Source organism: Sinocyclocheilus rhinocerous, unplaced genomic scaffold (assembly GCF_001515625.1).
Source record: "Sinocyclocheilus rhinocerous isolate Xijiao unplaced genomic scaffold, SAMN03320098_v1.1 scaffold749, whole genome shotgun sequence".
Taxonomy (NCBI): Eukaryota; Metazoa; Chordata; class Actinopteri; order Cypriniformes; family Cyprinidae; genus Sinocyclocheilus; species Sinocyclocheilus rhinocerous.
Genome location: NW_015653466.1, coordinates 880,210 through 906,660, shown reverse-complemented (window position 1 = coordinate 906,660; position 26,451 = coordinate 880,210). Strand labels below are relative to the sequence as shown.

General features: G+C 35.3%; 2 protein-coding genes across 4 annotated transcripts; one reads left to right on the top strand and one right to left on the bottom strand.

Annotated features, from left to right (window-relative positions):
- Positions 1-4,279: 4,279 nt before the first annotated feature.
- On the bottom strand, positions 4,280-9,588 carry LOC107715986 (mitochondrial fission regulator 1-like). Of its 2 annotated transcripts, none has more exons than XM_016522271.1 (8): positions 9,415-9,588; positions 8,724-8,859; positions 8,522-8,629; positions 7,683-7,792; positions 7,313-7,524; positions 6,762-7,107; positions 5,528-5,671; positions 4,280-5,392 (listed from the first exon to the last, which is right to left on the bottom strand). In XM_016522271.1, exons 2-7 carry the CDS (start codon positions 8,736-8,738, stop codon positions 5,560-5,562), a joined length of 903 nt encoding a protein of 300 aa, XP_016377757.1. In that variant the 5' UTR covers positions 8,739-8,859; positions 9,415-9,588; the 3' UTR covers positions 4,280-5,392; positions 5,528-5,559. The 2 variants fall into 2 exon arrangements, with proteins under 2 accessions (XP_016377757.1, XP_016377759.1); XM_016522273.1 differs by having other exon boundaries at positions 9,475-9,588.
- A 115-nt stretch (positions 9,589-9,703) lies between these two features.
- On the top strand, positions 9,704-24,766 carry LOC107715985 (oxidation resistance protein 1-like). Of its 2 annotated transcripts, XM_016522270.1 has the most exons (17): positions 9,704-9,723; positions 10,045-10,137; positions 10,808-10,843; positions 10,954-11,027; positions 11,125-11,288; positions 14,415-14,482; positions 16,120-16,272; positions 16,471-16,602; positions 16,705-16,889; positions 17,276-17,604; positions 17,734-17,881; positions 18,021-18,195; positions 23,147-23,257; positions 23,384-23,536; positions 23,721-23,816; positions 24,138-24,211; positions 24,354-24,766. In XM_016522270.1, the coding sequence occupies exons 2-17, from the start codon at positions 10,117-10,119 to the stop codon at positions 24,487-24,489; spliced, it is 2,055 nt and encodes a 684-aa protein (XP_016377756.1). In that variant the 5' UTR covers positions 9,704-9,723; positions 10,045-10,116; the 3' UTR covers positions 24,490-24,766. The 2 variants fall into 2 exon arrangements, with proteins under 2 accessions (XP_016377756.1, XP_016377755.1); XM_016522269.1 differs by lacking the exon at positions 9,704-9,723 and having other exon boundaries at positions 9,859-10,137.
- Positions 24,767-26,451: the final 1,685 nt, after the last annotated feature.

The following is a 26,451-nucleotide window of genomic DNA, read 5'->3' as shown; positions in this document are numbered from 1 at the left end:
TCACCAAATCAAATAAAAAAGTTGTTATAACGAGAAAACAACTTTTTTATGTTAAGTATAGGTCTGTATAGGTTTGAATTCACCCTGCATTGTGTTAAAATCCCAAATCCAACCTCTTCCATTCCCTCCTTTGCTCTAGAAAAGCAAAAATAACCATTGTGAAATGATGCCAATATCTCTCACTCTGATACACTGAAAGAGGGCAGATAAATGTGACACTTTCAGTAGGCACTTGATGATGCCATCCAAAAATCAGATCAGCTTGAAGCTTCACAGCAAGCTTTGATCTTCTAGAACTGTTCGTTGTTTTCAAAACTTGATCACGAACAATAAAAATCTAGAAGCCAGTAATTCATAATAACATGCCAAGAAAATCACCTAGTTTGTTTTCACCCTCTCCGTCTGTCTCTCCTTCTTCCTCAGATGCATGGGTGGAGGCAGATGGCTGAATTCAAGGATGAAAGGAGGTTTAATCATGCAACTGACTACAAACGGTGCGAGAGTCAAATTTTGACGTATGTGTTTATTAAAGGCAAGAAAAAAAACGTATCAAGCTCAGAACACTGTCCAATAAATCACAGACCTGTGAAACTAGGACATATAGTATGTTTTCCAAACACTGTCTGGGACTGTTGACGTCGCTTAATATAACACACACCTCCACATCAAACACATATCTGCTAACAACACACTTGGAATGCTTTGAAAGCCAAAGTGTTTATGGTTTCTATTTTGTGCACAAGACAAACCTGTCTGAGACTGTTGATATCTCCCAATGTAACACACACCTCCGCATCAAACACATATCAGCTGAACCACACTTGGAAAGCTTTGAAAGACAAAGAGTGTTTATCGTTCTATTTAGAGCAGAAGACTAACCTCTTTATCGTCATGTCTAGTGATGCATCATGAGAAACAAATACATCACATTTGTGCGTGGCAACAATTCTCTGCCAATTCACAAAAAGAACATGTTTGCACTGATTGTGGTCAGTGTTTTTGATGCACCAGTGTCTACAAGGCCATTCACAGTCAGGGATATAGATAAAACACGTAGGATTCAAACATGCAAGGATTAAACCTTGTACAGCTGTACGGTTGCAGGACTGACAAGTGTGTTTTGTGTGAATGTTAGCAAAGAAAATTGTTTGTGCAGGTTACTGCAATCTGAAACACAAAGATTACTGCAGGGTAAAAAGTATGAGATCACTAGTGAAATTGCTTCTGTGAAAATGCTTTAATAGTTAATTAATTTAAAAAAAAAACAGTAATAAAAAAACGAAAAGTATAATAAAATTATATTTAAATAAATATTACAAATAAAATAAACTTATTCATTGGTTTGTTTTCAACTTGCTTTAATGACATTTGCGCTCAAGCTCAAAGTCCCAATGTTCTCCAGCATGATTTCAGATGCAAAGAACATCTTGTGCATCAATGGAGGAAGAACACCTGACTGTCTGTACAAAGGAGTTTACTGTGTCAAGGAAATAAACTGATTTGTTTAGAGACCTAGAAATATTGAAGAATCTTAGATATTTGCACATAATCATTCAACTTTCTGTTTATTTTCAGGTTTAAATTGGATTTTAAGTAAGATTTTAAATCAAAAATCCTCAGACTTTGGACCCCTCTGTATATGCAAACATTATATTTTCAAACCCATTTAATCTTCAACAAAAAATATTTTTGTAATTTCACAGACGTGAAAAATTAATCACTGTGTATGATGCAAGTCTTTGAAAAAAGAAAAACGTGAAAAAACAGATGAGGAGAGCATATGGGAAAGTATAAAACAGACTTAATTTTTTGAGGTCTAAAAGTCTCGACCAGGCCATCAAGTCACACATATGAGCAAACATTCATCTGTGTTTCTCGGTGAAGAAACTCTTCCATTGATGACATCTTGCAATGTGCAACCATAAAAGAGCCTTTCTGAACTGTTAAAAAATGCAAAATGTATTATTGAAGACTTCTACATTTTTCATACAGAAGGCGCCTAGGACATTTTTGTGTCTTTTCTTCTGGGCCCATTACATACTTCACCTTTGTTACCCCAACTATTAATTCTAGGTTTAAAGAACTCCAATATATGTGTAAACAAATGTTTTTTAGCTTATTGAACACAACATTTTAAGGCAGCCAGGTTACAAATTATTTTAAGTTGAATCAACTTATTTTTTTTTACAGTGTACTTACATAGGCCTCTGTGCCACTACTGCCACATTTAAATGCATAAAAGATGCATGCCAGAATTCAGACCCCGTTTTGTTATTAAGGAAATCGTTTTATTGGTTTGTATTCTTGGAGTCAAGCTCCAATTTAAACCATGGAGACTCTGTGCTTCAGGTATGTTTTAATGTTGAATCACCAGTTCATTATGGGTAAAAACGACTCCATTGGCAACATGAGACCGCTTCAGTCACAAACTACTCATCTGATACTGAAGACAGGTCAGACATAAAACACTCTGGTCTTAAAACGGATCACAAATGTGTTTCTGGTGACTGACGTAAAGAAAAAAAAGATGCTTTATTTGTGGTTCTCCTCATAAGCTGTTCAGTCTGACAGAGATTTATTGTATTGTTCAGTAATACATAGGAGCTGGTCTGACAACTTTCCTCTAAGCAACATTACAAAACCTGAAATGAATCGAATTTGACCACTATTAAAATGTAAACATGTTTCAACATGTAGATTTAGCAGCCGGGAAATTATCTTAAAACTTTTGAGCAACAGGCTAAATTAGTGTGTCAATGTCACACAAAGGTCAATATTTATAGTCTCAAACAACGCCACTGTGTCACTGGACTCTATTAAACAAAATCTCCACAGACGTCTAAAAATCCTCTCCGATCAAAAATAGACAGAATCTGCTTTCCAGAGGTGAGGTGTAATAAAGTAGGCCAAGGACTGCCACAGAAAATAGACTGAACACTGAAACTGGCCTGGATCAAATCAGGTCTTTGAGAAAAAAATTTAAAAAGGAGGTTAACTAGAATCTTCGAAGTCACGGGCATCCCTGGAGAGTAATGCGAGGCCCCGCGAGCACTGATAAATGCAGGAGATTCAGTAGTAGAGGTGGAGCAATCTCATCATTTTACCTGACAGGACACCAAACTCAAATGCTAGCTGGCATATTTATTAGTGTCAGTGTCACAGAAGAGAAACTGTTTATCTTAAGAGGAAATTTGTGGTTTCCTGTGGAATTCTTGACTCGAGAAATCATCAAAAATTCATTATAACCTTAAAAATGGCTGACTATACAGCTTGTCTATGAGCACTACCATAAATAATGCAACTTATTACCATGAACTGCAGAACTACAAATTCAGTATTGTGGCCTGTCTAATATTGTTGGTTAAGTTTTTCTAAAAGCATATGCTAAATTATTACATAAAAATGCAAAAGAAGCATTGAAAATTATTGTATTTTTAAATATATGTATTCTATTTTAATATATTTTAATGTAATTTTAAAATACCCCTGTCTTCAGTGTCACGTGATCATTCAAAGTTCTAAAAGAAATCTAAAAAAGATTGCTGATTTGGTGCTCAATTAATGTTGAAAATGGCTGTTCTGCTTAATATTTTTGTGAAAACCATAATAAACTTTAACAGTGATCCTTTAATTAAGGATTTATTTGAAATCTTTCGTTACATTTGTATATATATATATGCCTTTATACTGTCATTGTTAATCCATTTAATGTATACTTGCTGAATACGAGTATTGAACTATAGTATAAATGCTTTATTTGGTTAGACTGTAGAGAATGCTGATGATCGTCATTACATTGAACAAAAGACATGATTTTTAATGCTTTCAAACCATTTATTTCCTGTCTGACGCATAAACAGTCAATAGAATTCCCTTATTTAACAAGCAAACACACAAGACCATGGCACTGCAAGACTGACCTGAATCAAAGCAAACTTGCAGTGTTTACTATGGTTAAAACTATAAATGAAACCCAGCAGTCAGAATGAAAGAGCAGCACACAAACATTTTACTCGTTACTGACAGGTACAGGAACATATGTTAGTATGTTCAGCGCATGATATATAAAAGTTTATATTACAGCTCTATTCACCCATTAGCATCAATGATAACAGACTCGTTTATGAATATAACTCTTGTACTGTAAACTAGCAAAACTAATTTTAGATAGTCATTGCTTTTAATGATGTTGTGAGAGTAACTATAAGTAATACTAAAAGCATTTCACTGCACTGGAGTATTGTGGAGTTTGAAAAGAAATGTTTTGGATTAAAAATACCAAACTCTTCTAATGCAACGTGTCAGACAGACGGAAACAGGCTGCAGGCATGTCAAAACAAGAATGTGAAACAAATAAAAATTTGATTTTGGGTTTGATTCCCACTTTAGTGAGTGATCATGACACAAAAGCAGCATATGCATTAAAATATCTTCTTGTTACACTTTGCAAAAGGAAAAAAGCATCCTTCATCATCATATAAAACATGAGGTGTCCTCAAAACTGGCTACAGTCACACCCAACACCACATCACACATGCCATTCAGATTTTACAAAAACATTTACAACCTGCCTGACTCAAGCAAAAACCAAAAATAGTTGTTTCCCATGTGCTTCCTGAAGATAAACCACACGCATTATGAATTCAAACTTAAGTTACACTATTTGCTGAACCACATCAGTCTTCTGGCACAATATACACTTCAAAATTCTGTAGGGTAGAAGGTAACATCACAGAGCGCTAATTACAAGTGAATGCAATCCAAAGTCTTCAGTGCACATGCACACGCACAAAAACCCTTTAAATAGAAGAACGTATTTTTGTTTAGTCTCTAAATAGAGGCAAATGCATATCAGAATTTTAACATCAGATCACGCACCAAAACGGCTTCAAGTATTACAGGGTTTGTATGAGGGAACGTGTAAGGCAAGAGAAACACTTCTACAGCTCCAAACTATACATCTAGAGACGACAAACTGGAACTGGGCTCCTCCAGGAATCTTCTGTGGTTTCATGGCTTGAAATAATAATATGGTGTGAAATTGCTCGCTTTGTTGATAAACTGTCCTATTGAAATTAACAAAACGATGATGGTGAAACAGGAAGTAGTGCTTGGATTTCACAAAATCTATGATGGAACAACAAAAGCTCAGCGATCACTGATAAAGGCTATGCTTATGGACCCTTATGTGCACACACAGACATTACAAACTTGGCCGTTCGGTGCAAGTTGGAGTGTGTATGTGTGTGTACTGATGAGAACTGCTTCTTTTTCTTCCAGTCATGTCACAACAGCGCAGCATTGTGGGAGCGCTGAGTAGTGCAGAAGATCTCCATTGAGTTTATTCAGAGGCTTTATGGGGTTTTCATGGCAATGGTCCACAGACACGGGCCTATTGACCCAGTAGGAAAAAAAGATAAGACTTAAGTACATAAAAATTCACAGCCATGTTTTATTCTCTCGGTTTTGTATCTCAATCTCCAACTTTAAACCAAAGAGAAAAGCACTCCATGCAGTTTAGCCTTACATGGAGAGTCTGCTGAGGGTTTGGATGATTGATTATTTCCTCACACTGATGTCATCATCCTTCAGAATGAATTTCTTCCTCAATGCTTCAGATATAAGAGAGGCAGAATCTTCTTCCCTTAGTGAGGTGCAACCACGGTTATATCTAAATAAAAGTACACAAAACATTGTTTACTATATTTATTAATAATAACAACAAACAACAATAGGTATTAATATGCTGTGACTATTCATTAAAATAATAATTATTAGTATTACTATCATCATAAATTTAATACACACAATAACATTAACTACTATATTTTTAATAATATAAATCAATCGATCATTAATACAAAAATAATAGGCATAAATATACCATAATCATTAACACATTATTTATACTACTAATAATAACAATAATAATTATTATTATACATATCAAGTCCATAGAAATAATATTAATCGTATACTATTAAGCGGCTGTGTTATGAACATGCAAAACTCTATCGCACGCGTGCTACAGTGGTAAATTTATTCATCGCACAGACCAGGTTTTTCGTAGCACGGGCGACATATATGTCGCACTGTACAGCCCTGATCAATATATCTTATGAAATCACACAACACACAAAAAAATTATATACTAATAAATAAATTATAATAAAGAATAACTAAAATAAAAGATAATGTCACTATTCACTTTTAATAATTATTATTATTACCATAAATGTAACACTCAAAACACAATAACATTTACTATATTAATAATTAATATCAACCAATCAAAAATAACACACCATTACTAACACTGTTATCATTCATATATAATAAAAATAAAATAATAATAATAATAAACATATAATACATATGAATATGATAACAATTGATTTATATTTATAACAATAACAACTATTATTACTATTATTAATTATTATACATGTCAATAGTAATAATATTATTAGTATATCAATATACTGTATCTGATCATTGTAATTATTAATCACCCAAAACAACAACATAATTTACTATATTAATAAAGAAAATGAATAATAATAATAACAATAACAACAAAAAGCATATTATTAATATACCATTACTATTCACTTAATTATCATTAATATTATTATTAGTAGTGATATAATATTAATAAAACTTCCCTCTCATATATGCTGTACTGTGAAATGGCCTTTACAGAAGAATGAACTTAAAAAAAAACACATTCTAAACAACAGCACAAAAAAAACTGCACTCACCTGTCCTTACTCATCTTCATTCGGTTCATGTCTTTCAGGATGTCCATAACATCAGCGAAGCTTGTTGATTTTGACAGAGACAAAGTGTCCTCCTCTGGCTCTCGGAAGTCCATAGTAGGGCGATCGAGATCAAAAGTTGCAGATGCAGTCATGGAAACTGGTGGCATAGGATCAGGCACTAGCTCTGACACCTCCTCCTCTTCATCCTCTTCCTCCTCTGTGACATCACTGATGACAAAGGAGGCTGTAGGGGCTGGCTGGTAAGCAGCTGCCTCAAAATGAGCCATGGAGAAGCCCACACTAGTGTCGTCAGGGGACAGCAGGTCAGGGGTTATGGGATTCGAATCTGAAACAGTTCAACCATTTTTATGAGGGACTACAAGACAAAACCTTTACAAGCAAATACATCAAATTGACTACATTACTGGTGCCACAGACAAGTCTTAATTTTGAGCCTGAAGGCAAATTCCAATTTATTATTAATTTACCTTTGTCAGAGGTTTGTTTTGTAAATGATAGATAATTAAATGAGCTTTAGTCAACTACTCAACCTGATTCTGAAGCAACAATCTTGGCGATTTGGGCTCGGAGTCGACTCAGCTCATCCTGTAAAGCTGTAGTGCAGTTTAAAGCGGTTACTCCTGGTTTCCTCAGACCCTCGACTCGCCTGCCTTCGCGTCTGAAGTTTGGCACAGACGAGTTCCTGTGCATAACCAGCAGAGGAGTTGGCCTCCACTCATGCCTCAGGGGACGTGTGTCACTCCTGACAAATAGCAGGACAGTATTAGTTTAAAATTCATTTTCATCTGAGGACCCAACACTTTTCAATTCTGCTCTACATCTTACATAGCACCATTTTTAAAAACCTGTCAAATATAAATTCAGAGGAAACTAAATGCACCAGCACAACAAACCACTTACCTGACTCTGGCATATGTCTCCTCCTCATCATCTGCAATCCAGGCAATATCTGCCAATGTAGGCACCAAAGGACCGTTCATAGAACCCATCGGTGGAAGGCCTGGGAGTTCCTGGAGAACACATATAAGCTATTCTGTCATTTTTTACCAATTTCATTTTTGTTTTTGTTACAGAAAGAGTTTCCTCAGTCAGAGTTGTTCAAAGCTTAAAAAAAAAAAAAAACTAAGAGACCAAGTGGTTATTTAAAGAAAAAGTCACACCTTGGCTGTTCACGGTCATAGGAAATGAAAGACCCTAATGCATAGCTATTTTTAAGATGACAGACAGCTTAAAAAAACAGAATAGCATAATTTTATTGTTGCTATTTCAGGGAAATTTAGAATTATGTTTCATTTTTTTAAAAGTTGCACTTTTAATATACAGTATCTCACAGAAGTGAGTACACCCCTCACATTTTTGTAAATATTTTTATTATATCTTTTCATGTGACAACACTGAAGAAATGACACTTTGCAACTTCCAACATGATAACGACCCCAAACACACCTGAGGGTAAAGGTGATGGATTGGCCAAGCTTGTCTCCAGACCTAAACACTATTGAGCATCTGTGGGGCATCTAACAGTCAGTGTTGTCACATGAAAAGATATAATAAAATATTTACAAAAATGTGAGGGGTGTACTCACTTCTGTGAGATACTGTACATGGTCAAAAATGACCACAAACAGCCAATGTGTGACCCTTTTTGGAAAAGCTTAGGAGGATTAGCTTACAACATAAACTATCTGGGTGCATGAAAGTACGTGTGCGTTTATATGAACAATCTTTTATTCCCATACCTGGAAACAAGCCCTGGGACAAGGTTTAAGAGGCAGTGTCGAGCCGATTCTTCTCACCACACTACGAGTTGATCCATGTGGTTTATTTTGCCATATAGGGATTACCTCCTGAAGAGCAAGCAAACAAAAGTAAATATTCTAAAAATATATAAACATTGACAGAACATGAATAAAACGGCTCTTTAGATGTTTATCTACTTACGGCTTCTGTTTCCATTTTGCTGAGAGTGAAGAGAGAAAGCACCACCGCCTTGGATTGTATAGTAGTGATTCGATTATTATTATTATTATTATTATAGGACACTGAACATGTTCATCTGGGATGAGAGTTCCTTTGCCTTGAAAAATGAAGAAAAAAAAAAGAGAAACAAAGTTAAGATATTCTATTCTTCATGTGCATATAATGTGAATGCTAGTCAAGCAATCATGTACGGTATAAAAGAGAACAGTTAATGATGTGTTTGCAGCTGCTGCATATTGAGTGCTTCCTTTGTGTTACAGTTCGGAAATTAAGTGAATAAAGAAGTGTTCAGCACAGCGTAAGCTCAGGTGTTTTATGACGCTCAACCGTTCTATTATATCATTTATCTATATACGCAATCAAAACTATAAATCAAGAAGTAAATATTCAGATAGAGTAGATTAATACAATTATATATAAGAATAAACATGAAAATGGGCAAATAAATGAACAGGCGATTATGGTAGATATGGTACAAAAAAACAACAGTGCAAACTGGGAACATAAATACAATAAAACCTATCATGTACACAAGGTAAACAAACCAAAGGCGTCCTGTGACCCTCATTCCTTCTTTTAGCATATTAGCTAAAAAAACGATCTTATAATGTGCAGCTGCTAATTATGCATTTAGAAGAAATATAAGCCATACCGTGCGTGGTCAAATTAGATCAATTTCTTTTTTGCACTAGTGCAGATTACTCTGGTTTACTGTGTGATGTGAATCGTCCGGACTTCCTTTCTCCCCGTTCTGTTAGCCGATTAGCTGTTCGCTCAGCGGCCCCCGGCTGATTTGCAATAAGTGCACGAGTTGATGAGTCGGAAGTGCGTGTGGTAACTTCGTCCTGTGATTGGTTCGAATTCTGCATTTATTACCTCACAGTCCAATAGACTATGGCCTTAAATGCAAAATAAAAGTCAGTTTGCACGTGAAGTTAAAATATACAGTTTTGAAACAAATGTATGTATATAAATCAAAATAGATTTAAGATTTTATGCTTAGAAAGTTTTAACACAGACGCATTTGGTTTATGTTTTTTTTTATTTTTTATATCAATATATAACAATATTAATAAAATAAAAGTCACCCTGCAGATAAAGTTGATATTCCTGTTTAGCCATACTACACCGAAACGTCGATATATAAATTCAGATCTATAGAGAAAGAGAGATTTTCAGTCGGTGCATTCTACAACGACATTTCGATTGTAATTTGGGAATTTAAGAGAAAGTTCGAGTTTAATCGTGCGGTCCTGTTCTATTATCTAATGACTGGTGACAGATTCACTGCAGCAGCATCAAAACCCATGACAGCGAATCATGCGGAGCGTCTCGATCTGCTGCTGGTCGTTATATGGGATCATTAAATACCGAGGTAAGACAAGTGCACGTATTTAAGGATTTTAGATCATTATAACTCAAGTTTAGTGCTAAGTTTATAGAATATCATAAACACCAGCACAACAATAAGTGGTCCATCGTTAGGATTACTGCTGAAGAATTTTAATCAGGACCGATAACAATGATCTCTCAAGGATTCAGTAAAGTGAGTGACATCGGACATTAAAGTGTTTATTATTAATGTATATATCTGTTAATGAGGATGCTAGACACAGAAGTGCGACATTGTGATGCAGCTCGGGCCTGCAGCAGCACATTAGATAAGATCAACAATCCACATCTTGTGCTGTTTTGGGCCTGATTATTGCTTCGACATTAAATGACTGAAGCAGCTGCTTGTATATCTTAGATGAACCACATAATTACTGGACATGGTATTTGCTGTAATATTGGGCTCAAGTAGGCCTTAATCTGCCTACCTGTGCCTTTTGATAGACTGCATGTATTTCCTGAATTTTAAATGTCTGTATATGGATATAAAGAGAAAATGTATTTCAGTCCACAAAGCTTTATCTGCATGTTTTTACCTTAAACCAAATTCCAGAAGCATAGCCAATATATTAACTAAATACTAAAATAGTATATAAAATAAATAAGGTGAAGTAAACCAAATGTCCATTGCCCTTCTTCCTCTCATATTGCAGGTTTTCTGTAGAGTGCAGATAATGCTGATAAGGATGGTGAGAAGGAGGAAGATTTCCAGATGCCGACACAGCAGGGGGCAATCATTCGATCACTGATTCTTACACTGGAAGGGTAAACATTTTGACTGGCCATTTCTCATTCTCAGCAGTCAAACCTCATGGACCACAGAGCTCAGAGAGACAAGAGCAGGGCCAGCTACTTTGGAACTGTTAAGAACAGGTAAGGTTTGGCTGGGTTTAAAGGAATAGATGAAAAATGAAATCATCGATGTGTAGATCCAGCTCACAAAGAGACCTGTGTCATCATTTTTCTTTAGATTGGGATCAAAGCTGCCGGCTGGAATTTCGCAGCCTCCAGGCTTCATTACTGCTCAGTGTTCCATTGGCGCTCAGGGTGCGCTGGGGAAGAGTGCTGGGCAGGAAAGTGTCAAAGGACATCACCAAATCCGGAACCCCAAACTAAGACAGTACTATCTAAAGGGTATATGAATGACCATTTACAATGATTGACAAGTAACTGATTTGTAAGGCACCTAACCACACACAGGGATGTGATTCTTTTGGATTAATCAGGAATTCCAGTTATTTCGGCCTAAAATCATACCCCACGGGGGAACTTTTTTATGAATGGTAGTGAGAATTTGAGATTGCTTAGTATTATAAAATTTGCAACTGTTATGATGTAATTATATAAATATAGGCTATGGTCTGACACTGTTTTCAGTTTCGATTCATTGTAAATGCTAGCTGCGTAGAGTCGCTTTAATTTACATTTGGGAACGCAACATTCGTCATTAGAATCGTTTATAAATCTGTTGTTGTTTACAAAGAGAAGTTTCAGTGTCACGTGATCGTTGAGAAATCTTTCTAATATGCTGATTTGCTGCTCAAGGAACATTTACTATTTAATATTATCAATGTTAAAAACTGTTTTTGTGGAAACAATAGCCCCTTTCAAACAGTAATACCAGTAAATTGCTGTAAAATTACCGGAATTTTTAAAACTTATTTACCTCTAACATTACAAAATTACTCCATTGACTTTCATGTAAAATATACTTTTTTTTTTTTTGTTTGTTTTTTACTTCAGTAAAAATATTAAATCCAGTAAGTTTAAACAGGCAAAACCTCAAAATTTGGTATACTTTGGCGACATCTGGTGACCCATGTTGGTATAAAACTAGCAATTACATGAAATATGAATGGCCACTAGATGGCCGTAGTAGGACTACTCACTGGCACCTATTTAGGCCCTGGGGCTCTGTTTAATAAAATCATTTTAAATGCTCTGTTTAATCAAATCAGCAAGAAGTTGTGAACAGAGTAAGAACAGGTAGGGAAATATGGAATCCCTGTCTGATACCATGATTAAGATTAAATCTGGGTGAGGTGCCAGCACGCAGTTTGATTGAACAGTTACCATTGGAGTATAAAGTCGTCTTAATGAAATAGTTACTGAAACCAAATTTTTATTGGCCGAAAAAATTAAATTATGTTCAACAGTGTCAAATGACTTATGGAAGTCTAAAAAAAGAATGACGCTCTTATCTGAATATAGGTGGGGATAATCGATGAGATCTAAAACTAAACAAATATTATTTGAATTATGTCTGTTTCTCATGAAACCATTATAACTCTTATTGGAAACTTAATTCAATTCTGGACCAATTCTGTTTAGGTGACCATTCGCAGTTTGATTGCACATTGTTGGAATATAGCTCAACTGAGTAATGATTATTGTAATGATTAACTGGGAATTATTGAAGTGTATTAGCTAAAGCCAGGAAATGTGAAGAAGAAAATATCATCTCAAAGATGATCTCCCCCTATTTTCTCAGACAATGAAAAAAATGAAATGGTTTACTCTTCAAAACCATTTAGATGTTATGTATAAAAGGAAAGCAAACATTCAAAAAATACAATTTCACATTTGAATATTAATGGTATAATAACACATGACCCGAAAACATTTGCTGATTATTGTTCATCTTTTTATAGCTCTCTTTATGAATCTAGATTTAATGAAAAGGATACCTCTGATTTCTTAGCCTTATTAATACTAAATCTGTAAGTGAAGACAAAAAAATAGTCCTATTTGTATAGAGGAACTTAAGTTAAATAAATACCCTGGTGTGGATGGATTAACTTCCGAATTCTATAAATCTTTTTCTAAAGAATTTGCTCCTTTTCTCTTAATTTTTTTTTCTCTGAGTATAGAAATTGGAAAGCTTCTACACACCCTCACACAAGGCTTAACTACCTTAATACCCAAGCTAAAAAAAGACACATTATTTTTAGACAGTTGGTGCCCAATTTGCTTGCTTAATATTGATTATAAAATGTTAGCCTCTATATTTTCTGTTAGAATTAAAAAGACATTAGACTTCATTATTGATGGTACACAATCTGCATCAAAATATTTTGATTGGTGAGTGAAGACATTTAAAATGTTGCAAAAAAATGATATTTAATAAATGCTTCAATAAATGTAATAAATATATTTGATAAGTGCAAGTAAATGCTGTTGAACTGTCTATTTATCAAAGAATCCTGAAAATATTTTTTATCACAGATTCCACAAAAATATTAAGCAACACAAATATTTTAACATTGATAATAAAAAGAAATGTTTCTTGAGCACCAAATCAGCATATTAGCCTCATGTGACACTGAAGATGTGAGTAATGGCTGCTGAAAATTCAGCTTTGCCATCACAGGAATAAATTACATTTTAAAATATAATAAAATACAAAGCAGTTGTTTTAAATTGTAATAATATTTCACAATATTGCTGTTTTTACTGTATTTTTAATCAAATAAATGCACAAATGTAAATGTACCTTAGTGAGCATAAGACAATTCCTTTCAAAAACATTTAAAAAATCCTAAGTGACCCTAAACTTTAAAATGCCATTGTACATTAAAGCCAACTTGCAGTTTTTACACAGTAAAAATCCCAACTTATATTATTTAAATTAATTATCAGTATTGTGAATAACATACTTAGATTCAGCTGTGACTGTCATACACAGGTTTAAGTTAGTTACTGCTTGCTAAACATTCTCTGTGTGTTTAGTTTAAACAGCTGAGGAAAGTAACTGAGAAACAAACACATCTGCTTTCACTCTAGTTGATGCTGCTGAAAATTCAGCTTTGCCATCACAGGAATAAATTACAGTTTAAAATATACTAAAATGCAAATCAGTTGTTTTAAGTTGTAATAAAATTCACAATATTACTCTTCTTACTGTATTTTTGATCAAATAAATGCAGCCTTAGTGACCATAAGATCATTTACTTCAAAAACATTTTTAAAATATCTTAAATGACCCTAAACATTAAAATGGCAATGTACATTAAAGCCAGCTTGCCGTTTTATCACACACAGTAAAAATCCCAACTTATATTATTTAAATTAATTATCAGTATTGTGAATAACATACTTAGATTCAGCTGTGACTGTCATACACAGGTTTAAGTTAGTTACTGCTTGCTAAACATTCTCTGTGTGTTTAGTTTAAACAGCTGAGGAAAGTAACTGAGAAACAAACACATCTGCTTTCACTCTAGTTGATGCAGCTTGTGTTTTTGCATTTTATCTTCATAGAGGCTGCGTTTCCAGCTAAAGATCCAACAAGGAAGACTTTGGAGTCATGCAAAAAAATTGAACATGGAGTGAGTAAAGTTTTTAAGCTTATTCACACGCTCCATCGCCTTCATAATCCTGTTGATATATGATAGAAGTCTCCATAAATACAACAGCCAACATTATGTCATACATTACTGTCATCTACTGATAACTTTAGAACAAAGGTTCCTGAAACACCCCACGCTGTCTAGTCAAGCTGGAAATATCTCTAATGAAACGGTCTGAATGGATATTTCAAATAGAGCATGGAAACTTTACAGCAAATATAATAGGAAAATATCGACTGCAAAGAATTTGGTAACTAATATTTCATTATTTAAAATGAATTAATAAACCAGGAACAGTAAACTATAGGCTAAATCTGATGACCCAGCAAAATATTTCTTCTCTTCTCTTCTCTTCTCTTCTTCGAATAGCGTTCCACAGAGACACAACGTTTGAGAATACAGTTTACTGCGTCCGTTGGTTATTCAAGGTCCACCAGATGAGATGTGTTGCAACACTCCTCAGATTCTCAGTTTAACTTTTCTGCCATTTGGAAACAAACTAACTTGCATTAGTGTGCCATGACGTATGCCGGGTTTAAACAGCTTCAAGTCTAGAAATGATTGTCAAAGTGCTGAATGTTGTGCTGAAGGTTTAAAGTTAAAACTATGCAAATCATTATGCCACAGAATAAGAACAACAGACATTTGTGTGGATTTGTGATTTACATATTATCAACCAATATTTGCACGCCTGGAAACAGCTGTCTGTAGCAAAGCAACAGCGAATGTAAAATTAGAGGTTGGACGATCAGATATTACACTGTGCACAGAATTCATTGAACTCCACCTTTTAGTTTATGGAAAGAATAAAACCAGAAATAAAGGTCAGAATTGTTTTGCAGATATTTTCTTTTATGTTGTCCCTATGTATATTCAGTCATATTTGTTATATTTACTTTTATTATACACTACTGTTCAAAGGTTTGTGTTCGATATGATTTTTTAAATGTTTTTGAAAGAAGTCTCTTATTCTAACCTAGGTTGCAATTGTTTGATCAAAAATACAATAAAACGGTAATATTATTTAATATTATTACAATTACTGTACTATTACAGTTACAAATGACTATTTCTATTTTAATATATATAAAAATGTAATTTATTCCTGTGATTCCATTACTCCAGTCTTCAGTGTCACATGATCCTTCAGATATCATTCTAATATGCCCTCAGTTTAGTAAGCCTCCCCCACTCAACCTCACAGGCCCATAGGTTGTCTTTACGGTTCAGATTCTTTGAAAGAAAGTAGCAGTTAAACCCATATTTTGTGTTTTATGTATGAGATCTATTAGGGCAATTCTGCTACTTATTTACTTAAATGCAAAGGGAGACAAACATGGCAAAGGAAAATAATCGAAGGCAGGAAGTGACAGCGTCCTATGATACCATTTGCATGAATTCTGCATCTGTGTGATTGGCTCATAGTTTCTGGCCGCTGTGACTCTGTCCAGTCATCTGATGAACAAGTGGGCTCCCCCAAAGTCCACGGTATAGTTCGAACACTGGTTACAGGGCTATGAAAATGGAAATGAGGGGGTGTACAGCAGTGTGGAAAGAAGGGAAGTGAAACCGTTGTCAGTGTGACTATGTCTTTCCTTCTGAACCACCTCAAACAGTTACCCAAGAACAAGGCCTCAACCTCTACAGAGACGGCTTCTGACCTGCGTCCTAGACAAGAGCAAAGACTCGATCCTGCACTCAACGTTGGTGTTGTAGGAGCAGCGACACTTGTGTCCCCTTCCACAGATGCAGAATATGACAAGCTGATGGTGAGAGCGTAAAAGTGTGTTTACAAAATTTAGCTGTTAATGCATGAGGGTATAACTATAGTGAACAGAATGGTAAATCTCAATACAGCTGCTCTGTAGCATTAATTGACATTTTAAGCTCTTTGTGATGCCATTCTGTAGTGGTTTACAATAGCTTTTTTTCTGTTGCTTTGTGTGATGTTTATTCATCTCTCTTAGGATGTGGAGGCGGTTCCTTTACCTGATGGAAATGTATGTCTATTGGCTCTCCCATCTGAATGCTCTCAGGGGGAGGGGCCAGCCGGCATGTCTTGCCTCAAACTATTTTCTCGTTACATCACAGACAGAAAGGTGAGAATGTTGTGTTTATGCTATGCTGTTCTGTATTCCCATAACATTTCTTAAAATTCAGCATAGTCAACTTCTGACTCTCCATTCTGTTTGTCTCACTAGGGTGTGGTCTCTGGAATATTGCTGGTGACGTCCAATAAGATCTTCTTTGACCCTCAGAAGTCTCACCCACTCGTTCAGGAGCATGGCTGTGAAGAATATGTATTTTCCTGCTCTGTGGATGATCTTGCCTCCGTTTCCTTCTACACGGACATCTCTCACATTCACTTCAACAAGACAACATACAGGTGCTTCCTGCTTTACTGCTTGGATGCTGTTTCCAAAATTAATTAATTGGCTTCTGTACTACCATTTTATTAAATCAAATAATTGAGTTTTACTGATATTAACACTTAACACAGTATTTGAATGTTTGTTTTTTTTCCACAAAACTTTTTAAGTAGTTTTTTAATGTCTTTCTGTTACAGACTATTATTAGAATAAAATATATCACAATTATTCTCATGACTTCTGTTTTTAGAAAGCAGAAAGAAATTTGGTGGATGTCCAAAAAATCATTGTTACATACATATTTCTTTAATATTAAGTGCATTTCTTTGATATGTATTAATAATGTATATATTTTATACATTGAACTCATCACTCCATTAATTTTTAAAACCTTTTTTTCCAGATTTAACAGTTGTAAGCCATCAAAGAGTAAAAAAGAGCACAAGAAAACCCGTCAGTCAGCATTAGAGGCCGCTCCTGCTCCCAAGTCCTCTGTTTCACATGATCCGACAGCAATTTCGGGTGCAAATCCTGAGGAAGAGGATGAGGAAGGTGGAGAGGCAGGGGACATGGCCAAAGCTGAGAGACAGCTGACTTTGGAGTCCGGAGGAATGCTAACAGCAGCTGCAACTTTCTGTTGTGGAGGACCAGACAGCGTTCAGAGAGGAAACAAAGCATATGAACACACAGACAGAACAGAACAGCAATCATATTTGGAAAGACAACTGTTAGGTAATCACTTTTTTCAAGAACTTTGATATTTAACTTGTACTAAATAATATAAGCAAGGATTACAAATAAAAGCAAGCATTATCTCTTTTTTATCACTAAATTCACTTAGTTATTGCTCTCTTTACTCAGGTACTTGTGCTGCTACATCTAGTAGTGGTATAAATGGATCTCTGATGTTTGTGAGAATTCGACACAAACTTCAGTATGTTAAAAAGAAGGCTTTCTCAAAACCTAAAATCCCCTCCAGAGACGCCTGGTTCACCCTGCAGCAGGAAAGGTACTTAAGCCTTAGACTACACAGTCTACCTGGTGAAATGAACAGCAAGACAGGGCAGAAATGTGCTGATAATGTCATAGCACAAGCTTCTTCATCTCACTTTTTCTTCTCTCTTTCTGTCTGACATTTTGTGCTGTAGATCAGATGAGCTTTACGCTTACCTGAGCCAGCATCGGCAAGATCTGTGCATTCTGGAGGGAGGTGAAGAGGACGAAGCAGAGCGTGATGAAGAGGATTTTGTGCTTTTGGATGAGGATGAGCAGGAGGAAGAGGAGGGGTCTCCACATGAAGGCCAGGCTGGGGAAGACTGGGAGGTCAGTCATTTACTAAATGCATGGATTGGGCAAACAACTCATACTTTGCACTTTGCAAATATGTATATTTGTAAAGGTCATAATTCACTTGTTGATCTCTTAAGATAATTGCTCAACCATGTTCATGGACTTGTAGTGTTGCTCCTGTGACAACCAAGTCACAAAAAACTTTTGAACAGTAGTTTAAGTCTGTATGTAAATAATGTAAATAATTTTAGGTTTAACTGTAATGTTTTGGATCTTGTGGTTATTGCATTAACCAGCCACCTTGAGTTAGCTCTTATATCCATGCTAAACATTTTATTTTCACAAATGTTATTTGGAAATATTAATATGATATGAATAAAGATTAAACATTATATGTTCATCTGTAAAATTACAGGAAATGTTTGTCTCCTCAGCTGTATTTATTGGCATTAGGGTTGTTTTGGTGGCTCTTATTGCGTACTGAACAGCTTTGTTTTTCCTTATATACTCTGTAGACTAGAAAATTATGTATCCGTTGACCAGAACATGGTCAACTTGTAGTTGGAACTTAGATTAAAAGTCTAGTCATATCAATGTTTTTAAGAAAATGCTGTTTTATACTACAGCGCCAACACTCGCGTCTGCGCGCAGCAGTGACGTCAGCGCGTTATCGCGCGCGCTGTCTCCGCGTCCGCGAGGCTTCGCGCGTTCACACGTCTCACATTTTCGCAAATTCATTAAAAATGAATAACTTCGAGAGAATATTAGCGGAGGAAGTGCGTCGGCACAGGCACCTCTATGATCCGAGTATGCGCGATCATAGTGACCTCCAGTTGATTCAAAAAGCGTGGAACGATGTCGCTGCTGCCGCGGGGAAAGACGAAGCAGAATGCCGTAAAACGTGGAAGAACTTAAGAGACAGGTTTGTGAGGATCAAGAAGAGGGTCCACGCAAGAAGCAGTGATCCAAGTCCTTACAAGATCATGACAGAGCTGGGATGGTTAACCCAATTTGTTAAGCATCGGGGAAAAGCCCCAAATGTGAAGGTAAGAAATAAAAATTATGTTATCAAAAGACAGCTGTCTGGATGGATAGTAGCATCCTAGCTAACTTAGCTGGTCGGCTGCTCTGTCTTGTAGTGATTGAAAAAAAGTGTACCATGTTGTCTTCTAACGTTACATATTTTTGATTTCCTTGCATGATTGTTGCTATGCGGTCGCCAATAAGATTCATTTTGTAAAATGTGTGCCGTGTTCAAACAATGGAGACAAAAACATGTCAACAGAAAAGTCACTCATGAACCTCATTCATGGAAACTGTAAATCCGTTTCAGTTTACTTAGGGCTGCACGATTATGACAAAAATCATAATAGTCGATTTTTCCCTTGAAATTGTAATTGCAATTATTAATTACGATTTTTATCACAATTTACATTGAATGATGTTTATACCATTGTTTGATGCAACTGCATGCCATATTTTTATATGAAAATAAACAAGCTGAAAACACTAACTGAAAAACCTTTAGTGCTTTTCTATAGTATTAAGCCTCAAATGTCAAATATATATCGGATTGGTTTCTTCTTTAAATTATAAAAAAAAGTAAAAATATGAATGGTATTATAATGTTATACTAAAACAATGGAAAAACCCTTAAGATAACATGTAGAAAGAAAAAAACATATCTTAAGCGTGCAGAATAACATAAGTGGACTTTGAACGATTAAATGCCCCGCTTTGAACGATTACGTAATTGTGGCATCCATAATTGTAATTGAGATTAGAAATTCGATTAATTGTGCAGCCCTAAGTTTACTCTTCATTTCTTTAACGTTATTGATCGATGCTACCATTTTTTTCAGAGAAGTGTCGTTTAATGCACACAATGTAAGTCACACTTTTTACTGGAAAGTCAAGTTAAGTCACATGGGCTGTTTTAAAGTTTGTCTGCGTTGCGTAACCAATGGGCGGGGCTTGACGAAACGTCTCATTTACTGTGCTGTAAAGGGTTAGTTCACCCTAAAATGAAAATTAGCCCATAAATTACTCGCCCTCAAGTCATCCTAGGCGTATATGACTTTCTTTCAGACGAATCCAGTCGGAGTTATGTTAAAAATTGTCTTTGATCTTTCAAGCTGTTTAATGCCACTCAGTGGGGTTTGCATGAATCAGTCCAAAAGAAGTTAAATAAAAAACGCCCATCCATAAAAAAAAAAAGTCTCACACTGCTCCGGGTGAACAAAGGCCTTCTGTAGTGAATCGATGCGTTTTTGTAAGAAAAATATTAATATTCAAAACGTAATAATCACTTTAATGTAGCTTATTTAATGTAGCATGGCTGAGTGCCATGAAACAGCTTGAAAGATCAAAGACAATTTTTTATATAACTCTTGACTGGATTCATCTGAAAGAAGAAAGTCATATACACCTAGGATGACTTGAGGGTGAGTAATTTATGGGCTAATTTTCATTTTTGGGTGAACTAACCCTTTAAAAGCTGAAATTTAAATAAGACAGTTTGACAAATCATTTGATTGTTTTTAATTAATTCAAAGTGTCATTTGTATGTTGTGCAGCATGATAGAAATGTACCCTTTTATCTTCTAAATTCATCTTAATTTCTTTAACGATCATTTTTAATTAAAATGCCATTCATAAAATTTGATCTTTTTCTGTTGACATATGCCAATCTTCTCCAATCATTTAGTCAGCTTAAACACCTCCTCTTTCTTACAGTTGGCTTCAAGCTTGCATTCAGATCAGATTCTCCATCCAATCAATGATGGATAGAGCCAAGTCCTGTTATACTTTTATTATTTTTCTGATTATCTTTCAACCGTATGTAGGTCGCAATATGGAAGAAAATACCTGTTCAGTATGTTTATAACTTGTGTCTTTTAGACCGGAATGTAATCACTGTTTTTTTTTATCAAGGATTTATGTAAAGTGTTCTCCGTTGAGGAACTACTGAAGACAAACAGTTTTCCAATCTCTCCGGCATCAGGAACATCAGAGACTGTGACTTCTGGCAGCCCTTTACCTCTGTCCCTCAGGCCATCATCGCCTCTTCCACTCACCCCATCCACTCCTCTTCTACCCTGTCCGTCACCCAAACGCAGCCCCTCGCCTTGTTCAATTTCAGCTTTCCCTGCCCCAAGCATCTCACCCTGTTCCAATGCCTCACCATCTTCTACTGAATTAATACCTAAGAGAAAGTCTACCACTGAAGACGCCTTGCTGAAGATACTGGAGCAGCTGGACTGGGAGAGGGAGAGGGCCATGCAGCAGGACAGTGAGGATTTCAGATTCGCTGCTGTCATTGCAGACATGTTGGCAAAAATTGATCCTCAGCTGAAGTCTGAGGTTAAGTTCAAGATCTATCAAATAATGTATGAGGCTGGGCAAAAAAAACACACGTAACAGATCATGTTTTTACTGAGACTGTAGCATTGGCAATTGTTTTTAGGAAAGAATATTTTTAAATGTCTATTTTGCAAATATGCGTATACTTTTTGTGTATTTATGCAAAGATGTAAATAAGAATTTGAAAGGATATTTTGTTTTATTTGTACATTTAAACAAGTATTTGTGTAGTACATTTTATTGCATATTGAATAAAAATTTGAAATTGAACTGGAGTTTGATTTTTATTTTATTTTGAATAGAGAACAGCTTGTACAGCTTTTATTCTGTGTAAATATACTAAAATATATAGTATTTTTTTTTAATCTAAAATGTGAAGACATAAAATGAACCCACAGGTCAAAGAATATTTGTGACCATGGGACCACAAAACCAGTCATAAGGGTAAATTTTTCGAAATTGAGATTTGAACATCATCTGAAAGTTGAATAAATAAGCTTTACATTGATGTATGGTTTGCTAGGATAGGACAATATTTGGCCGAGATACAACGATTTGAAAATCTGGAATCTGAGGGTGCAAAAAAAATCTAAATGTTGAGAAAATCGCCTTTAAAGTTGTCCAAATTAAGCCACTTATGTTTTGCTGCATATTTGTCCTTAGCAATGCATATTACTAGTCAAAAATTAAGTTTTGATATATTTACAATAGGAAATTTACAAAATATTTTAATGGAACATGATCTTTACTTAATATCCTAATGATTTTTGGCATAAAAGAAAAATCAATAATTTTGACCCATACAATGTATTTTTGGCTATTGCTACAAAAATATACCCCAGCGACTTAAGACTGGTTTTGTGGTCCAGGGTCACATTTGAATATGTAGATTTTCATTTGTGCAGTTTAGTGTATACTTGTCCTATGCCACAAACATAAGAAAAATGGTACAAAGCAAACGGTACCACTGGGATTATTAAGAGCCAGCAATATGGAAATTTATTGAATGTGCTTTTAAGCATTTATTTTTTTTATTTAATTTTTTTTTTACACATGGCATTGTTGAAAGTGTGTAAAGGTCATCTTTATTAGCACTTTTTTGTTCGGGATCAGTGATTTTTATTTTTATTTTAAATTTTTTTAAAGATCAAATTACAGTAAAAACAGTGAAATATTATAGTTTAAAATGAATGTTTCTATTTTAATATAATGTAAATGTAATTTATTCTTGTGATGGCAAAGCTAATTTTTCAGCAGTCATTACTCCAGTCTTCAGTGTCACATGATCCTTCAGAAATCACTCTAATATGCTGATTTGCTGCTCAAAAAGCATTTCTTATTATCAGTTATTAATGTTTAATGTTTGTATGGGAATCTTGATACTTTTTTCAGGATTCTTTGATGAATACAAAATTAAAAAAAACATTTATTTGAAATACAAGTCATTGTCATATTATTTATGTCTTTATTATCACTTTGTTATATCACCATTGATCAATTTAATGCATCATTACTGAATAAAAGTATTCATGTCTTTAAATAAAAGAAATTATTACTGACCCCAAATTTTTTAACAACAGTGTATGATTTGGTGAGTCATTCACATGTTGTTCCTGTACAGATGGTGTCAGTGGAGGAGAGTGGGCCGAAAGCTTCTGTCTCTACTGAACCAGATGGTTTGAGTCATATTCTGAACCAGAGTGTCATCCTGGACGCCCAACAAGTTAGAGAGGTCAGTACGCACAAACATACATGAACACTAATGCATAGCCAAAGTCAGGCAGCTTTGCAAAATAAAGACCTGTCCTGATTCTGGAGGCCTGGTGTGTTTAATGAGTAGTAAAACAACTTCTCTCAGATCGCAAAAGAGCTGCCGCCTCGTACAATCGGAAACACGTGGCAGCTGTCCTACAGCACAGACAAACACGGGGCCAGTCTCAAGACTCTTTACAGGAAACTCAGCACCACTGACTCACCTGTGCTGATTCTCATCAAGGACTACAACCAGCAGGTCATACATTTTTTCACAGCTCTGATCAGAATGGACATCTAAAGGTCACTGTTCATGTGATTTTAATTCCCCACAATAAATTGAAATTTTGCTTCCACTTGTAATTTTGACCTAAGACGGATAGATGTTTTGCTTTTGTAAATGTATATTGGTTGGTTATTGAGTGGTTTTTACTACTTCTCAGGTTTTTGGGAGCTTCCTCTCACATCCGCTGCATCCTAGTGATGCATTTTATGGCACTGGAGAGACCTTCCTGTTCCTGTCTCATCCACGCTTTAAGGTAAATTCCAATAAAGGCATATTTGAGAATATTTAACAAATAGACAGGTTTACAAGGACAATATCTTTTAATCACCTTCATCTTTAAATTTGTTTCCTTTAAGTGTTTCCATTGGACTGGGGAAAACTCTTAGCCTGTAGGAAAACCTTCTTTCTGTAGATTACTCTTGCAATGGTAATAACATCAATACTCTTAAGTTATCTGTACAAAAAATTATTCTACAAATGTCAAAAATTATAGTCTTACAAAACCAATGCAATATAATACATATGAAAATGCAGTCACACAATACTGAAAGTGTTCATATTTGTTTCCTTTAAGTGTTTCCATTGGACTGGGGAAAACTCTTTTTTTATCAAAGGAGATTTGGACTCTTTTGCCATTGGAGGAGGAAGGTACATATTAGTTTTCTACAAAATGTGAATGTGCAAATCTGAATGCAGAGCAGCATATTTCTTATTCCTCATTTTAGATTTGGTAACACAAAAGCTTGTACATTTTGTGTAAAAAAACTTAATTTGTCTCTTTTTATCCCAGTGGTCACTTTGGTTTGTGGGTGGACGAGAGGTTGTTCTTGGGCAGAAGCAGCCCCTGTTTCACCTTTAATAACTGCAGTTTGTCTGAGACCAACGACTTCACGATTCTGGAGTTGGAAGCCTGGACATTCGGCTGACACAACTAGCATTGTAAATAATCCAAAACATCATGATTTAGTGGAAATATGGCCATTAACAGATAAACTAATTCTCCACAGTTTACTGACACCTGTAAATCAAAGGAAAGAGACGATGCGAACTGTGAATGCAGAATATTCTGCCTGAAGGGAAGTCAAGGGAATGAAAGTTCACCTAACATCTTTAACACCATGATGAAGAAAACCTGTTTCGTCTTGTGATTAAGATGCTTTTCGGTCCAGTTCATTATTTGAATGTGTGCACTTCATCATACAAGAAAATTGTTTTGTGTTTAAGTGAATTCTGGGACAGAATGGAGGACTGTCTACCCGAATAACATTATCTAAACAGTATGTGTTTGTACTAGTGAGGTTGATCGCAGATCCTGCATCATTACTGCAGCTCTGGTTACAGCTTGAATATTATTGTGGTGAGGAACTTTTTTTATCCATGTTAATTTAGGACTCAACACAAATAAGCAACAATACGACTAAATAGCACTGATTAAAGCCTCATCTGCTGTTAGTAAGCACAGCATTGGCTATAAACACTGGTTTAGGCATTAGTTTAAACCCACAGCTGAACTTTTTTACACATGGAAAAGGTTTCTCATTGCTCAAGCAAAAACAAAACCAAGACTGAAATGACTTGGGTTGAATACCACACATAAACATCACACAAACCTCAGTTGCATGTTTCAAGTCTTGAGAGGCTTTTGGTGTCACAATCCTTTCTTAGACATCCACAAAGTCTTAAGGACCCGTGTGGATGTGTTCCTAGCCTGTAGGAAAACCTTCTTTCTGTAGATTACTCTTGCAATGGTAATAACATCAATACTCTAAGTTATCTGTACAAAAAATTATTCTACAAATGTAAAAAATTATAGTCTTACAAAACCAATGCAATATAATACATATGAAAATGCAGTCACACAATACTGAAAGTGTTCATTGACTTGTTACCTAATAAAATATTAGATTAACATTGTTTCATTTATTTAAAAAAAAAAACATTGTATTTATTTGATGCTGACAGAATTGTATTTACACAAAACTGCAGTTACAGGGATGTTATTTCATGCACTACCATTCAAAAGTTCAGTACAAAATTATAGTTTTTATTCAGCAAGGACACATTAAATTGATCAAAAGTGACAGTAAAGACATTTATAATGTTACAAAAGACTTCTATTGAACATTCTATTCATCTATTTCATTCTGAAATGTATCACTGTGTCTTACAAAAAATATTAAGCAGCACAACTGTGTCAGCATTGATAAGACGTTTTTGAGCAGCAAATCAGCATATTAAAATGATCATGTGACACATCACAGGAAAACATTACATTTTAAAACATAAAAGATAAATTGTAGTAATATTTTATAATACTACTGTATTTAGATCAAATTAATGCAGTCTTGGTGAGCATAAGAGACCTGTGTCAAAAACATCTAAACAAATCTTGCAGCTCCCAAACTTTTGAACAGTAGTGTTTACATTAAAAAAAATAAAATGTAGGGTTCCTTCCAGTTTCTACTCTGGTCTTGTGGTAGAAAGAATCAGACATGAGTGCATGTGTGCTTTTTGCATTAGATTTAATTTATAAGAGACAAAAAAATGTGATGTTCCTAACTGACCATTATGTACCTCCAACCTTACACAAAAGTGGATTTCAGGTGTGATATATTAGAGCCCATGGCAGCGTTCCTGCAGCTGTGTGGTTGAGTTGAAATCCAAGGCTTTGCTTTGTGTGTGTTTTAGCATATTACCAGTATTCTGTTCAGACACAGAAAAGCAGACATTGCTTCCACAGACTTAAACAACAACATCAGGCCTGGTCTCACCCTGATTGGGCTTTCAGACCAGACCATCACAAACGGTCTAATCGAGGAAGCCACAGTCGGCAACGTTCTGTGTCCTACAGAACTATCTGGAAATATAGCTGCAAGCAGCAATCACGG

Excerpts from the sequence above, each read along its gene's own strand:
- LOC107715986 (XM_016522271.1), bottom strand. Across the intron at positions 7,793-8,521 it reads GTCCCAGGGCTTGTTTCCAG|GAACTCCCAGGCCTTCCACC; the intron begins GTATGGGAATAA and ends TGTGTTCTCCAG. Across the intron at positions 7,525-7,682 it reads GAGACATATGCCAGAGTCAG|GAGTGACACACGTCCCCTGA; the intron begins GTAAGTGGTTTG and ends GCTATTTGTCAG.
- LOC107715985 (XM_016522270.1), top strand. The coding sequence starts at position 10,117 with ATGGGATCATTAAATACCGAG. Across the intron at positions 10,844-10,953 it reads AGATAATGCTGATAAGGATG|CAGTCAAACCTCATGGACCA; the intron begins GTGAGAAGGAGG and ends TCTCATTCTCAG. Across the intron at positions 11,028-11,124 it reads TTTGGAACTGTTAAGAACAG|ATTGGGATCAAAGCTGCCGG; the intron begins GTAAGGTTTGGC and ends ATTTTTCTTTAG.